The 15,009-nt window shown below is 43.7% G+C and overlaps 1 protein-coding gene across 6 annotated transcripts in view; it reads right to left on the bottom strand.

Moving 5' to 3' along the window:
* LOC106584324 (epidermal growth factor receptor substrate 15) overlaps positions 1–15,009 on the bottom strand; it is a 41,971-nt gene that overhangs the window by 7,434 nt on the left and 19,528 nt on the right. For 4 of the 6 annotated variants that reach the window (XM_014169469.3, XM_014169470.3, XM_014169473.3 and 1 more), the window contains exons 14-23: positions 14,306–14,467; positions 13,905–14,102; positions 8,960–9,280; positions 8,709–8,834; positions 7,416–7,554; positions 2,661–2,705; positions 2,178–2,533; positions 1,858–1,927; positions 1,669–1,739; positions 1,295–1,442 (exon numbers count right to left, since the gene is read on the bottom strand). In XM_014169469.3, the coding sequence (XP_014024944.1) occupies positions 1,295–1,442; positions 1,669–1,739; positions 1,858–1,927; positions 2,178–2,533; positions 2,661–2,705; positions 7,416–7,554; positions 8,709–8,834; positions 8,960–9,280; positions 13,905–14,102; positions 14,306–14,467 (1,636 nt within the window). The remainder of the gene's footprint in view (positions 1–1,294; positions 1,443–1,668; positions 1,740–1,857; positions 1,928–2,177; positions 2,534–2,660; positions 2,706–7,415; positions 7,555–8,708; positions 8,835–8,959; positions 9,281–13,904; positions 14,103–14,305; positions 14,468–15,009) is intronic. The other 2 variants (XM_045706249.2, XM_014169471.3) reach the window with 2 other exon arrangements.

The raw sequence follows: 15,009 nt of genomic DNA, 5'->3' as shown, positions 1-15,009 counted from the left end.
CTGAACATCACGCGCCAATGTAAAATGCTGTTTTTGGATATAAATATCAACTTGATCGAACAAAAAAATGCATGTATTGTGTAACATGATGTCCTAGGAGTGTCATTGATGAAGATAGTCAAAGGTTAGTGCATAATTTTTGCTGGTTTTCTGGTTTTTGTGACGCCTGTCCTTGCTAGGAAAATGGCTGTGGTTTTTCTTGTGTTGGAACTGTCCTAACATAAATCTAACTTTATGCTTTCGCCGTAAAGCCTTATTGAAATCGGACAATGTGGTTACATTAAGGAGACATGTATCTTTAAAATGGTGTAAAATAGTCGTGTGTTTGAGAACTTTGAATTTTGACATTTTGTGGTTTTGAATTTGGCGCTCAGATTTTTCACTGGCTGTTGAATAGTGTGAACCGTGGGTGGGACGCTAGTGTCCCACCTCCACAAGAGAGGTTAATCATTTTCCAAAATGCAATTCGCAGGAAAACACCATTCTAAAACAGAGCACCTGAGATGTTCCATATGTGACAGATGGAAATCTATGTTAGAAACTTGAGGGGTAATCTAAAAGATACAACAACTAGGATAAGTTGTTAATATGACTAGGATTGTGCCTTTGACTTCAGGACATCAAAATAAAGTTGCTATGAAAGAGAGAGAAATGGCAAAGCGGTGGGTCCAATAGGGAAATAAATCTGTCAATTATAATTACACCTGTATATACAGGAAGAAATAAAATCATATATATTTTTTCTCCCGATCATTTTGGCTGACAGTTTTATTTATCGGCTTTTCATTAATTTTTTTGCCGAAACCCTGACACACACCACCCCCCAAGAGCACTCAGGTCAGTAAGGAATGAGAGGCCCAGGTCAGTAAGGAATGAGAGGCCCAGGTCAGTAAGGAATGAGAGGCCCAGGTCAGTAAGGAATGAGAGGCCCAGGTCAGTAAGGAATGAGAGGCCCAGGTCAGTAAGGAATGAGAGGCCCAGGTCAGTAAGGAATGAGAGGCCCAGGTCAGTAAGGAATGAGAGGCCCAGGTCAGTAAGGAATGAGAGGCCCAGGTCAGTAAGGAATGAGAGGCCCAGGTCAGTAAGGAATGAGAGGCCCAGGTCAGTAAGGAATGAGAGGCCCAGGGAAGAAGTCCTAGCAAAAGTGCAACAATGACTACAAAATCCCACTAGGTACCAAATCTCCATGTTTGCAATACCAATGCCATTCTGCTACTTGCAATTGGCAGCAGAAAAGCACTGACAAACAGTCTAGAAACAGCATGAAAAAAATGTGCTTCCCAGAAGGACTGACCTGGGGGTGGTGGGGGAGGTCTGGTGGGCGTTCCTGTCTTGGGGGGCAAGGCTGGGGGAACATCAAGGCTGCTAGGCTGGCTGTCCTCCTTGAACAGGTTCTTGTTGTTGGAGGAGTTGGATGAGGCGAAGGGGTCGGCACCGTTTGACTTGGAAACAACCAGAGATCCAGAAGAGCATGACCGACAGCTCTCCCTCGTGTTCATGTTTACATCAACACCACCTCATCACATTCCCCCCCATTATTAATGCGGTTAGCAGGATCACAAAAATGTCCCTAAGGATCACTAATAGCTAGTGATCCTTAGTTCTCCTCACATCACAGCCATGATGGTACACACCAAGGACAACTAGAGAACCCAATCATGACTTTACCTTGGCCAAGGCGCTGAAGTCTGCAAATCCCACTCCAAATGATTCGATGCCAAACACAGCAGCAAATGGATCTGAAGCACACACACACGGTGTAAATATTGTTCAACAACACACACAGTTTAGCCAGACAGGGTACTACCATTTGCACTACCATCCACTCCCAAGAGGGAGGCTCCATCCCCGTCTTACCTGGGTCAGAGCCAGTATTTCCAGCAGTGCCTCCAGGTGCAAAAGGGTCATTGGTTGCTGCAGTGAGATCCTTTTGGGAAACACATACAATGTCAGTTATAAACTAAAACCCTACAGACAGCGCACACCTAGCTAGAATAATTAAGGACAGAAGTGCACAGTCATTCTTCATTACCATGCACAGACTGAATCTATCTGGGAGCATAATTAACAATGTGCTGGTGCAGGAGGAAGGACTTTTTTGGTGGGGTAAATTGGGTAGTTGCCTGAGTGAATATCCCTGAGGCATATGGACAGTTCAGCACTGTGGCACCACTCACAGTGGGGAGCTCAGAGCCTGGCTGGGAGCAGCTGAAGGGATCCGGGCCTGCAGTACACTGGGAGCCAAACGGGTCTGCCTCTGCCAGGGAGTCCATTTTGGATCCAAACGGATCCGCATCCACGTTGTTGACCTTGGCGCTGAAGGGGTCCCTGGCTGCCTTGTTGTTGGCTTTGGAGCTGAAGGGGTCCAGTCCTGCAGCGTCGTTAAGCGGAGCTGGAAACAGGTCAGGCTCCACCAGGCTGGCACTGCCACTGAAGGGGTCAGCAGAAGGGAAGGGGGCAGCCGAAGACTGCTTGAAGAAGGAGTCAGCAGAAAAAGGATCTGTACCCTTGAATGGGTCCCCTCCAAATGGATCTGTTGAAGAACAGCTACGTTATAGGTTTTCACATTCAAAACATAGGCTAAAATAAAAATATCTGATTTGGTGGCTCACATGTAAAGCTGCATTATTTTAGCTCATACTGAGTTAAGACTCACTCACCGGAAACATCTGCCTTTCCAAACAGATCATCTTTAAATGGATCCTCTGCACAGACAGACGGAAAGACAAAAATGAGTCCCAACTGATTCTGTTGTCTGTTACATACGGAAAGTATTCAGACCCTTTGACTTATTCTACATTTTGTTAAGTTACAGCCTTGACTAAAATGGATTAAATAGTCCCCCCCCCTCATTTATCAACACACAATACGCCAAAGACAAAGCAAAAAAGGCTTGATATGGATGGATGGATAAATATATCTATATACAGTGAGGGGAAAAAGTATTTGATCCCCTGCTTATTTTATACGTTTGCCCACTGACAAAGAAATGATCAGTCTATAATGTTAATGGTAGGTTTATTTGAACAGTGAGAGACAGAATAACAACAACAATCCAGAAAAACGCATGTCAAAAATGTTATAAATTGACTTGCATTTTAATGAGGGAAATAAGTATTTGACCCCTCTGCAAAACATGACTTAGTACTTGGTGACAAAACCCTTGTTGGCAATCACAGAGGTCAGACGTTTCTTGTAGTTGGCCACCAGGTTTGCACACATCTCAGGAGGGATTTTGTCCCACTCCTCTTTGCAGATCTTCTCCAAGTCATTAAGGTTTCGAGGCTGACGTTTGGCAACTCGAACCTTCAGCTCTCTCAACAGATTTTCTATGGGATTAAGGTCTGGAGACTGGCTAGGCCACTCCAGGACCTTAATGTGCTTCTTCTTGAGCCACTCCTTTGTTGCCTTGGCCGTGTGTTTTGGGTCATTGTCCTGCTGGAATACCCATCCACGACCCATTTTCAATGCCCTGGCTGAGGGAAGGAGGTTCTCACCCAAGATTTGACGGTACATGGCCCCGTCCATCGTTCCTTTGATGCAGTGAAGTTGTCCTGTCCCCTTAGCAGAAAAACACCCCCAAAGCATAATGTTTCCACTTCAATGTTTGACGGTGGGGATGGTGTTCTTCGGGTCATAGGCAGCATTCCTCCTCCTCCAAACATGGCGAGTTGAGTTGATGCCAAAACAGCTCTATTTTGGTCTCATCTGACCACAACACTTTCAACAGTTGTCCTCTGAATCATTCAGATGTTCATTGGCAAACTTCAGACGGGCATGTATGTGTGCTTTCTTGTGCAGGGGGACCTTGCGGGCGCTGCAGGATTTCAGTCCTTCACGGCGTAGTGTATTACCAATTGTTTTCTTGGTGACTATGGTCCCAGCTGCCTTGAGATCATTGACAAGATCCTCCCGTGTAGTTCTGGGCTGATTCCTCACTGTTCTCATGATCATTGCAACTCCACAAGGTGAGATCTTGCATGGAGCCCCAGGGAGATTGACAGTTCTTTTGTGTTTCTTCCATTTGCGAATATCACACCAACTGTTGTCACCTTCTCACCAAGCTGCTTGGCGATGGTCTTGTAGCCCATTCCAACCTTGTGTAGGTCTACAATCTTGTCCCTGACATCCTTGGAGAGCTCTTTGGTCTTGGCCATGGTGGAGAGTTTGGAATCTGATTGATTGATTGCTTTTGTGGATAGGTGTCTTTTATACAGGTAACAAACTGAGATTAGAAGCACTCCCATTAAGAGTGTGCTCCTAATCTCAGCTTGTTACCTGTATAAAAGACACTGGGAGCCAGAAATCTTTCTGATTGAGAGGGGGTCAAATACTTATTTCCCTCATTAAAATGCAAATCAATTTATAATATTTTTGACATGCGTTATTCTGGATTCTTTTGTTGTTATTCTGTCTCTCACTGTTCAAATAAACCTATCATTAAAATTATAGATCATTTCTTTGTCAGTGGGCAAACGTACAAAATCAGCAGGGGATCAAATACTTTTTTCCCCTCACTGTATACCAGTAGAAGTCGGAAGTTTACATACACCTTAGCCAAATACATTTCAACTCAGTTTCACAATTCCTGACACTTCATCCTAGTTAAAATTCCCTGTCTTGGGTCAGTTAGGATCACCACTTTATTTTAAGAATGTGAAATGTCAGAACAATAGTAGAGAAAATGATTATTTCAGCTTTTATTTCTTTCATCACATTCCCAGTGGGTCAGAAGTTTACATACACTCAATTAGTATTTGGTAGCATTGCCTTTAAATTGTTTAACTTGGGTCAAACAATTCAGGAAGCCTTCCACAAGCTTCCCACAACAAATTGGTGAATTTTGGCCCATTCCTCCTGACAGAGCTGGTGTAACCGAGTCAGGTTTGTAGGCCTCCTTGCTCACACATGCCTTTTCAGTTCTGCCCACAAATTTTCTATAGGATTGAGGTCAGGGCTATGTGATGGCCACTCCAATACCTTGACTTTGTTGTCCTTAGGACTCTTTTTACTGTGGATATAGATACTTTTCTCCCTGTTTCCTCCAGCATCTTCACAAGGTCCTTTGCTGTTGTTCTGGGATTGATTTGCACTTTTCGCATTAAAGTACGTTCATCTCTACGAGACAGAACGCGTCTCCTTCCTGAGCGGTATGACGGCTGCGTGGTCCCATGGTGTTTATACTTGCGTACTATTGTTTGTACAGATGAACGTGGTACCTTAAGGCGTTTGGAAATTGCTCCCAAGGATGAACCAGACTTGAGGTCTTACATTTTTTTTCCTGAGGTGTTGGCTGATTTATTTTGATTTTCCCAAGATGTCAAGCAAAGAGACACTGAGTTTGAAGGTAGGCATTGAAATACATCCACAGGTACACCTCCAATTGACTCAAATGATGTCAATTAGCCTATCAGAAACTTCTAAAGCCATGACATCATTTTCTGGAATTTTCCAAGCTGTTTAAAAGCACAGTCAACTTAGTGTATGTAAACTTTTGACCCACTGGAATTGTGATACAGTAAATTATAAGTGAAATAATCTGTCTGCAAACAATTGTTGGAAAAATGACTTGTGTCATGCACAAAGTAGATTTCCTAACCGACTTGCCAAAACGATAGTTTGTTAACAAGAAATTTGTGTTTCAATGACTCCAACCTAAGTGTATGTAAACTTCCGACTTCAACTGCATATATATCCATCTACACATACACACGCAGTCAAAAGTTGACACCTACTCATTCAAGGGCTTTTCTTTATTTTTACTTTGTAGAATAATAATAGTGAAGACATCAAAACTACAGAATAACACCTGTAGAATCATGTAACCAAAAAAGTGTAACAAAATCTAAATATATTTTATATTTGAGATTCTTCAAAGTAGCCACCCTTTGCCTTGATGAATATTTTTTCTACGGAAATATCACATTTATAGTTTGCAGACCCTTTACACAGTACTTTGTTGAAGCACCTTTGGCAGCGAAAACAGCCTCGAGTCTTCTTGGGTATGACACTACCAGCTCAGCACACCTGTTTTTGGGGAGTTTCTCCCATTCTTCTCTGCAGATCCTCTCAAGCGGTGTCAGGTTGGATGGGGAGCGTCACTGCACAGCTATTTTCAGGTCTCTCCAGAGATGTTCAATTGGGTTCGAGTCCAGGCTCTGGCTGGGCCACTCAAGGACATTCAGAGAATTGTCCCGAAGCCACTCCTGCGTTGTCTTGGTTATGTGCTTAGGGTCGTTGTCCTGTTGGAAGGTAAACCTTCTCCCCAGTCTGAGGGCCTGAGCGCTCTGGAGAAAGTTTTAATCAATGGTCTCTGGTACTTTGCTCTGTTCATCTTCCCTCGATTCTGACTAGTCTCCCAGTCCCTGCCACTGAAAAACATCCCCCACAGCACGATGCTGCCACCATGCTTCCCCGTAGGGATGGTGCCAGGTTTCCTCCAGAAGTGACGCTTGGCATTCAGGCCAAAAAGAGTTCAATCTTGGTTTCATCAGACCAGAGATTATTGTTTCTCATGGTCAGAGTACTTTAGGTGCCTTTTGGCAAACTCCAAGCGGGCTGTCATGCGTCTTCTACTGAGGAGAGGCATCCGTCTGGCCACTCTACCATAAAGGCCTGATTGGTGGAGTGCTGCAGAGATGGTTGTCCTTCTGGAAGGTTCTCCCATCTCCACAGAGGAACTCTGGAGCTCTGTCAGAGTGACCATCGGGTTCTTGGTCACCTCCCTGACAAAAGCCCTTCCCCACCGATTGCTCACTTTTGCCAGGTGGTCAGCTCTAGGAAAAATGTTGGTTGTTCCAAACTTCTTCCATTTAAGAATGATGTTCTTGGAACCTTCAATGCTGCAGACATTTTGTGGTATCCTTCCCCAGATCTGTGCCTCAACACAATCCTGTCATGGAGCTCTACGGAGAATTCCTTCGACCTCATGGCTTGGTTTTTGCTTTGACATGCACTGTCAACTGTGGGACCATATTTAGACAGGTGTGTGCCTTTCCAAATCATGTCCAATCAATTGAATTTACCACAGGTGGACTACAATCAAGTTGTAGAAACATCAAGGATGATCAATGGAAACAGGATGCACCAGAGCTCAATTTTGAATCTCATAGCAAAGGGTCTGAATGCTTATGTCAATAAGGTATTTCTGGTTATTATTTTTAATAAATAAGCAAACATTTCTAAAAACCTGTCTTTGCTTTTTCATTATGGGGTATTGTGTGTAGATTGATGAGGGAAACATTTTATTTAAACAATTTTAGAATTAGGCTGTAACGTAACAAAATGTGGACATTGTCAAGGGGTCTGAATACTTTCCAAATGCACTGAACATTCATACGTACAGTAGGTTTGTCAAGTTTGAAATTGCTCCTGTTAGTTTATTGTACTATCTGAGAGGTGGAGTGGTAACTCACGGTCAGTGAAGGGGTCTGACTGGAAGAAGTCCAGATCAGGGAGTGGATGGGAAGTGGTCTGTGGAGGCAGCACAGGCAGGGTAGCATGGGGAGGCTCAGTTGACTCTGGTCTCGGTTCTGGCTCTGGAGATTCCACCTGCTAAGGAAATACAGCAAAGTCCAGTGGTCAAACATGAGTCCAGCAGACCTGGGTTCAAATAATATTTAGAGTATTTCAATTATATTCTATTACATTTGGAATTCAGTATTTGGGGAGATCTACAGTACCAGTAAAAAGTTTGGACACACCTACTCATTCAGGTTATTAAAATTGTATTTTTTACTATTTTCTACATTGTAGAATAGCAAAGACATCAAAACTATAAAATAACATACAGAATCATGTAGTAACCAAAAAAGTGTTAAATCCAAATATATTTTGATGACAGCTTGGCACACTTGGCATTCTCTCTACCAGCTTCATGAGGCAGTCACCTGGAATACATTTCAATTAACAGGTGTGCCTGGTTAAAAGTTAATTTGTGGAATTTCTTTCCTTCTTAATGCATTTGAGCCAATCAGTTGTGTTGTGACAAGGTAGGGGTGGTATACAGAAGATCACCTGGAATGCTTTCCCAACTTGCTCTCTGGAGACACCTGAAAATTGCTGTGCAGCAACACTCCCCATCCAACATGACAGAGCTTGAAAGGATCAGGTGTGCCAAGCTTGTAGCGTCATACCCAAGACGACTTGAGGCTGTAATCGCTGTCAAAGGTGCTTCAACATAGTACTGAGTACTTATGTAAATGTGATATTTAAGTACATTTTTTATTAATTAGCAAACATCTCTAAAATCCTGTTTTTGCTTTCCCATTATGGGGTATTGTGTGTAGATTGATGAGGGAAAAAAACAATTCAAATCAATTTTAGAATAAGGCTGTAACCTAACAAACTTTTGAAAAAGTCAAGGGGTATAAATACTTTCTGAAAGCGAAGTATTTCCTCTTTAAAGACAAGTAGTTGAATATTTAAAAATTGTTTTTGGAAATGCATTTGGAATATATTTACAAAATAATAAAATACTCCCATGCATTTGAACTAGGTCAGTTTGGTATTTGAAATAATGCCAATACTATCAAAGAGTAGGTAATTTACAGGAAAATGTTTTTAAATACTTCTCATAGAAGTAGCTGAATAGGGCCACATTATTTAAAAATACTCATACATAGAAAATATTTAAATAAATGACCTGAACCCAGATCTGGAGTCCAGGGGGGAATCCCATGGCTAAAGATGATGCGACCATATTGTACCTTGGGAGTGCTAGCTTTAAACGACGACTCCTCATCTTCTTTTTCTACATCTTTGACCTCTGTATCAACTTCAGCAGTAGGACTGCTGTGCTCCTGAAGGGTGAAAGCAATGGGACTAATGTGCTCCTGAGAAAAGAGAAGGAAAAACAGCAACTTCAGACCCCATGATGGCATAACAACACACACAACTAGCACTCAGACTTAAGAACAAATAATAAATGACCCAGATATTTCAGAGTACAATATATTGCCTTCACAAGGTTGTCCTGTGGTACTGGCCAGACAGTGGAAGATAGGCTGTTATAGAGGTCTTCGAAGGCATCAGACTTGGGCTCTGGTTCCTCTGGGGTCTTAGGGCGATCCTCGTCTACTTCTTCCATCAGTTCAGCAGGCTCCATCTGTGGCTGGCTGGCTGGAGGCTCCACTCTCAGCTCCTCAGGCTGGTCTTCCTGTTGCTGCTCCTCTGCTGAGCCGTTCACCAGCACTGGATCCTCCTCTAGGGAATTCTTCCAGCTGAGCTGGGCCGTGACCATTCGCTCCTCAATCTGTAGATCACTTAGCTTCTGTTGCACCTGCCCTCAGTACAAACAGAGGTACAGAGAGCACAGGGATAAGGGAGAGAGCGCACAGAGTGATGGATACACACAGTACCAGTCAAAAGTTTACACACCTATTCATTCAATGGTTTTTCTTTTATTTTGACTATTGTCTACATTGTAGAATAATAGTGAAGACATCAAAACTATGAAATAACACAGAATGTCGTAACCAAAAAAAAAGTTAAATCTAAATATATTTTACATTTCAGATTCTTCAAAGTAGCCACACTTTGCCTTGTCATTCTCTCAACCAGCTTCATGAGGTAGTCACCTGGAATGCATTTCAATTAACAGGTGTGCCTTGTTAAAAGTTAAGGAAAGAAATTTCAGAAATTAATGCATTTGAGCCAATCAGTTGTGGTGAGAAGGGAGGGGTGGTATACAGAAGATTGCTCTATTTGGTAAAAGACCAAGTCCATATTATGGCAAGAACAGCTCAAATAAGCAAAGAGAATAGGACAGTCCATTACTTTAAGACATGAAGGTCAGTCAATCTGGAAAAAAAATCAAGAACTTTTTGGAAACTTTGAAAGTTTCTTCAAGTGCGGTCGCAAAAACCATCAAGCGCTATGATGAAACTGGCTCTCATGAGGACCTCCACAGGAAAGGAAGACCCACGCAGCCCAAATAATTGCTTCACAGAGTTCAAGTAACAGACATCTCAACATCAACTGTTCAGAGGAGACACTGCGTGTATCAGGCCTCTATGGTCAAATTGCTGCAAAGAAACCACTGCTAAAGGACACCAATAAGAAAAAGAAAATTACTTGGGCCAAGAAACATGAGCAATGGACATTAGACTGGTGGAAATCTGTCCTTTGGTCCGATTAGATGCAGAGTATGTGAACGGATGACCATGTGTGGTTCCCACTGTGAAGTATGGAGGTGTGATGGTGTGGGGGTGCTTTGCTGGTGACACTGCCGTGATTTATTTAGAATTCAAGGCACACTTAACCAGCATGGCTACCACAGCATTCTGCAGTGATACACCATCCCATCTGGTTTCCGCTTAGTGGGACTATCATTCCTTTTTCAACAGGACAATGACCCAAAACACACCTCCAGGCTGTGTAAGGGCTATTTGACCAAGAAGGAGAGTGACTGAGTGCTGCATCAGATGACCTGGCCTCTACAACCACCCGACCTTATTGTGAATTTTTCAGTACATATGTGGCAATTATTTATTTCAGAAGGAGCCAGCAAAACTACTGCACTCTGTGCTCTAGGTCATTGGACACCATTAGACATGCACTTGGTTATTCTTGTAACTTATGGCCAACTATGGTTACACCTCTTGGGTTTTCTCCAGAACAGTGGTTCACCTTTCAGTGGAGTCAGCAGGTTGTCATGTATTGGTTAATCCTGTAGAGTGCCAAGGTCTGTTGCTATGGTCCTACATGCATGAAACTATTTCTGTGACTCTACAGGTTGCATGTCCTAATATGAAGGCAATAAGATAACGGTGGCTAAATGCAAGAGGTGATGAGCCATTAAGAGGAGTTACTATGAGTATGACGTAAGGAGGACAAATGTATAAGCAGTTTGTACCAAGATTGGAAGGCAGTTGTATTCATGACGCAGCTCGGCTTTTATTATGAAATAATAAAAAGTATATTTGAACTCAGAGGCTCCAGTATTTGTGAAATATGATTGACCAAATATTTCCACGACAACCTCAACCCAATTGAGATGGTTTGGAATGAGTCTGATCACAGAGTGAAGGAAAAGCAGCCAACAATTGCTAAGCATATGTAGGAACTCCTTCAAGACTCTTGGAAAAGCATTCCAGGTAAAGCTGGTTGAGAGAATGCCAAGACTGTGCAAAGCTGTCATCAAGGCAAAGGGTGGCTACTTTGAAGAATCTCAAATATATTTTGATTTGTTAAACACTTTTTTGGTGACTACATGATTCCATAGTTTTGATGTATTCACTATTATTCTACAATGTAGAAAGTAGTAAAAATAAAGAAAAACCCTTGAATGAGTAGGTGTGCTCCAAACTTTTGACTGGTACTGATAGAGACACACACACACACACACACACACACCACACACACACACACACACACACACACACACACACACACACACACACACACACACACACGTTGGAGAGAACAAAACATGATTGATAAGATAGATTGCTTGGTAAGGATGACATGCAATTTATAAAACCTAAATATAACATTCGCTCACCAATAAAATCGCATGTCATCCTACCACCGTTACTTTTGCTACTGTTATTTTCAAATATCTTTTTACTGTCGTTTTATTTCTTTACTTACCTACACACACATTTTTTTCACACTATTTGATACATTCTTTCTCGTCAATCATATTTTGTTCTCGCCATTTACAATCTTCAAATCCAATGTATTTGTCACATTCACATGATTAGTAGGTGTTAATGCAAGTGTAGCGAAATGCTTGTGCTTCTAGTTCCGACCGTGCAGTAATATCTAACAAGTAGTCTACCAATTCCACAACAACTACCTTGTACACACAAGTGTAAGGAATGAATACGAATATGTACATAAAAATATATAAATGAGTGATGGCCGAACGGCATAGGCAAGATGTAGTAGATGGTATGGAGTAGAGTATATACATATGATATGAGTATTGTAGGGTATGAAAACATAAAGCGGCATTGTTTAAGGTGGCTAGTGATACATTAATACATCAAGATGGCAAGATGCAGTAGATGGTATAGCGTACAGTATATACATATGAGATGAATAATGTAGGTTATGTAAACATTATCTAATATAAATAATATAAAGTGGCAAGTGATAAATTGATTACATCAATTTTCCCATTATTAAAGTGGCTTGAGTTGAGTCAGTATGTTGGCAGCAGCCACTCAATGTTAGTGATGGCTGTTTAACAGTCTGATGGCCTTGAGATGGACGCTGTTTTTCAGTCTCTCGGTCCCAGCTTTGATGCACCTGTACTGACCTCGCCTTCTGGATGATAATGCGAGGTGAACAGGCAGTGGCTCGGGTGGTTGTTGTCCTTGATGATCTTTTTGGCCTTCCTGTGACATCGGGTGGTGTAGGTGTCCTGGAGGGCAGGTAGTTTGCCCCCGGTGATGCGTTGTGCAGACCTCACTACCCTCTGGAGAGCCTTCCGGTTATGGGAGGAGCAGCTGCCGTACCAGGCGGTGATACAGCCCGACAGGATGCTCTCGATTGTGCATCTGTAAAAGTTTGTGAGTGTTTTTGGTGACAAGACAAATTTCTTCAGCCTCCTGTCTGTGTGGGTGGACCATTTCAGTTTGTCCGTGATGTGTACGCCGAGGAACTTAACTTTCTACCTTCTCCACTACTGTCCCGTCAATGTAGATAGGGGGCTGCTCCCTCTGCTGTTTCCTGAAGTCCACGATCATCTCCTTTGTTTTGTTGACGTTGAGTGCAAGGTTATTTTCCTGACACCACACTCCGAGGGCCCTCACGTCGTTGTTGGTAATCAAGCCTACCACTGTAGTATCGTCTGCAAACTTGATGATTGAGTTGGAGGCGTGCATGGCCACACAGTCGTGGGTGAACAGGGAGTACAGGAGGGCTGAGAACGCACCTTCGTGGGGCCCCAGTGTTGAGGATCAGTGGGGTGGAGATGTTGTTACCTACCCTCACCACCTGGGGGCTGCCCGTCAGGAAGTCCAGGACCCAGTTGCACAGGGCGGGGTCGAGACCCGGGGTCTCGAGCTTAATGATGAGTTTGGAGGGTACTATGGTGTTAAATGCTGAGCTGTAATCGATGAACAGCATTCTTACATAGGTGTTCCTCTTGTCCAGATGGGATGGGGCAGTGTGATGGTGATTGCGTCGTCTGTGGACCTATTGGGTCGGTAAGCAAATTGAAGTGGGTCTAGGGTGTCAGGTAGGGTGGAGGTGATATGGTCCTTGACTAGTCTCTCAAAGCACTTCATGGTGACGGAAGTGAGTGCTACAGGGCGGTAGTCACTTAGCTCAGTTACCTTAGCTTTCTTGGGAACAGGAACAATGGTGGCCATCTTGAAGCATGTGGGGACAACAGACTGGGATAAGGATTGATTGAATATGTCCGTAAACACACCAGCCAGCTGGTCTGCACATGCTCTGAGGACTCGGCCGGGGATGCCGTCTGGGCCTGCAGCCTTGCGAGGGTTAACACGTTTAAATGTTTTACTCACGTTGGCTGCAGTGAAGGAGAGCCCACAGGTTTTAGTAGCGGACCGTGTTAGTGGCACTGTATTGTCCTCAAAGCGAGCAAAAAAGTTGTTTAGTCTGTCTGGGAGCAAGGCATCGTGATCCGCGACGGGGCTGATTTTTCTTTTGTAGTCCGTGATTGACTGTAGACCCTGCCACATACCTCTCGTGTTTGAGCCGTTGAATTGCGACTCCACTTTGTCTCTGTACTGACGCTTAGCTTGTTTGATTGCCTTGCGGAGGGAATAGCTACACTGTTTGTATTCTGTCATGTTTCCGGTCACTTTGCCCTGATTAAAAGCAGTGTTTCGCGCGTTCAGTTTTGCGAATGCTGCCATCAATCCACGGTTTTTGGTTGGGGAACGTTTTGCCACCACCGTAATAGTGGAGAGTCATAGTAGACTCACCTGAGATACCTGAGAGAAGGAGTCCTTGACAGATTCCTGCAAGGGGGTGAACTGCTCCCGTGCTGCCTGCACCTTCTCCTCCAGCTGCTGGCTTTCCCCCTGCAGCCGCAGCAGCTCCTCTCTGGCCTGCACCAGCTGCTCCTCGTACTCCTCTATCCTCTCCTCCTGCGCCGTGTTTTCCGCCTCTAGTGACAAGATCTAAACACACACACACACACACACACACACACACACACACACACGCACACACACACACACAGCGAAGCAAGATGTGAGAAGAGTTCAAACAAAATGGTGGACAATCTGACCAACAAATGCAGTTGCTGTTGACTAGATCCTCTCTGAAGGTGATCCAGGTGCTGTGTGACGTGGTGGTTGGTTGATAGGTTCTGTAGTCTCACCAGCTGGTTCTCATGGCTGCACTGCTGGCAGATGTGACGAAGCTGCTCCTCCAGAGTGGTCTTCTGCTGGTCCAGCTCGTCCAGATTATCCTGGACCTCCTGGCGCTGAGACTGCAGCCGCTGCAGCTCGCCACTCTCCTTCTGCACCTGATTCTGCAGGTCCTGAGGAGGGCAGGGATAAGTCACAGCATCCAGAGAAAGATGTGAGAAAAGGAGCAGAAGCACTCGAGGGAGTAGCGTTTGACTGAGCAGAGTCTGAAGAAAGGAGTCAGAGTCAATCCATTTTGACTGCCAGAATATAATGAAAGATTACCAAAAAAAAAAAGAGTTAGCTCAGCCTTGAGGTGCTCCACTGCAGCAGAACAAAATCAATGTAAGCTATCCCACAGTACCATTACACGTTGACTTAGTGTTTATGCCTACATGATGATGTTTATCGAGGAAGTGTGTGTAGGAAGGTGTGGTATAAACTGTAATCAGCCGGTCCTCAGCACAGGCTCAGAGGGATGAACGTCTTCCTCGTTCCTTCAGAGGAGCTGCTGCACTCTAAGTTCTCACAGCCCAGAATAGAAGCCATTTATCAGACCAACTCCAGCACAGCGGCGAGGCACTCCTGCCCTCATCCCCTAATCATTCAAGTGTGAATGCCTCAAGTACCAAAGATTAAAAAGCAAATAGTTTATTGATCCCTATTTGCTTAGAAT

Source organism: Salmo salar, chromosome 23, assembly GCF_965601325.2.
Source record: "Salmo salar chromosome 23, fSalSal1, whole genome shotgun sequence".
Lineage (NCBI taxonomy): Eukaryota > Metazoa > Chordata > Actinopteri > Salmoniformes > Salmonidae > Salmo > Salmo salar.
This window is presented reverse-complemented; position numbering and strand designations above follow the sequence as displayed.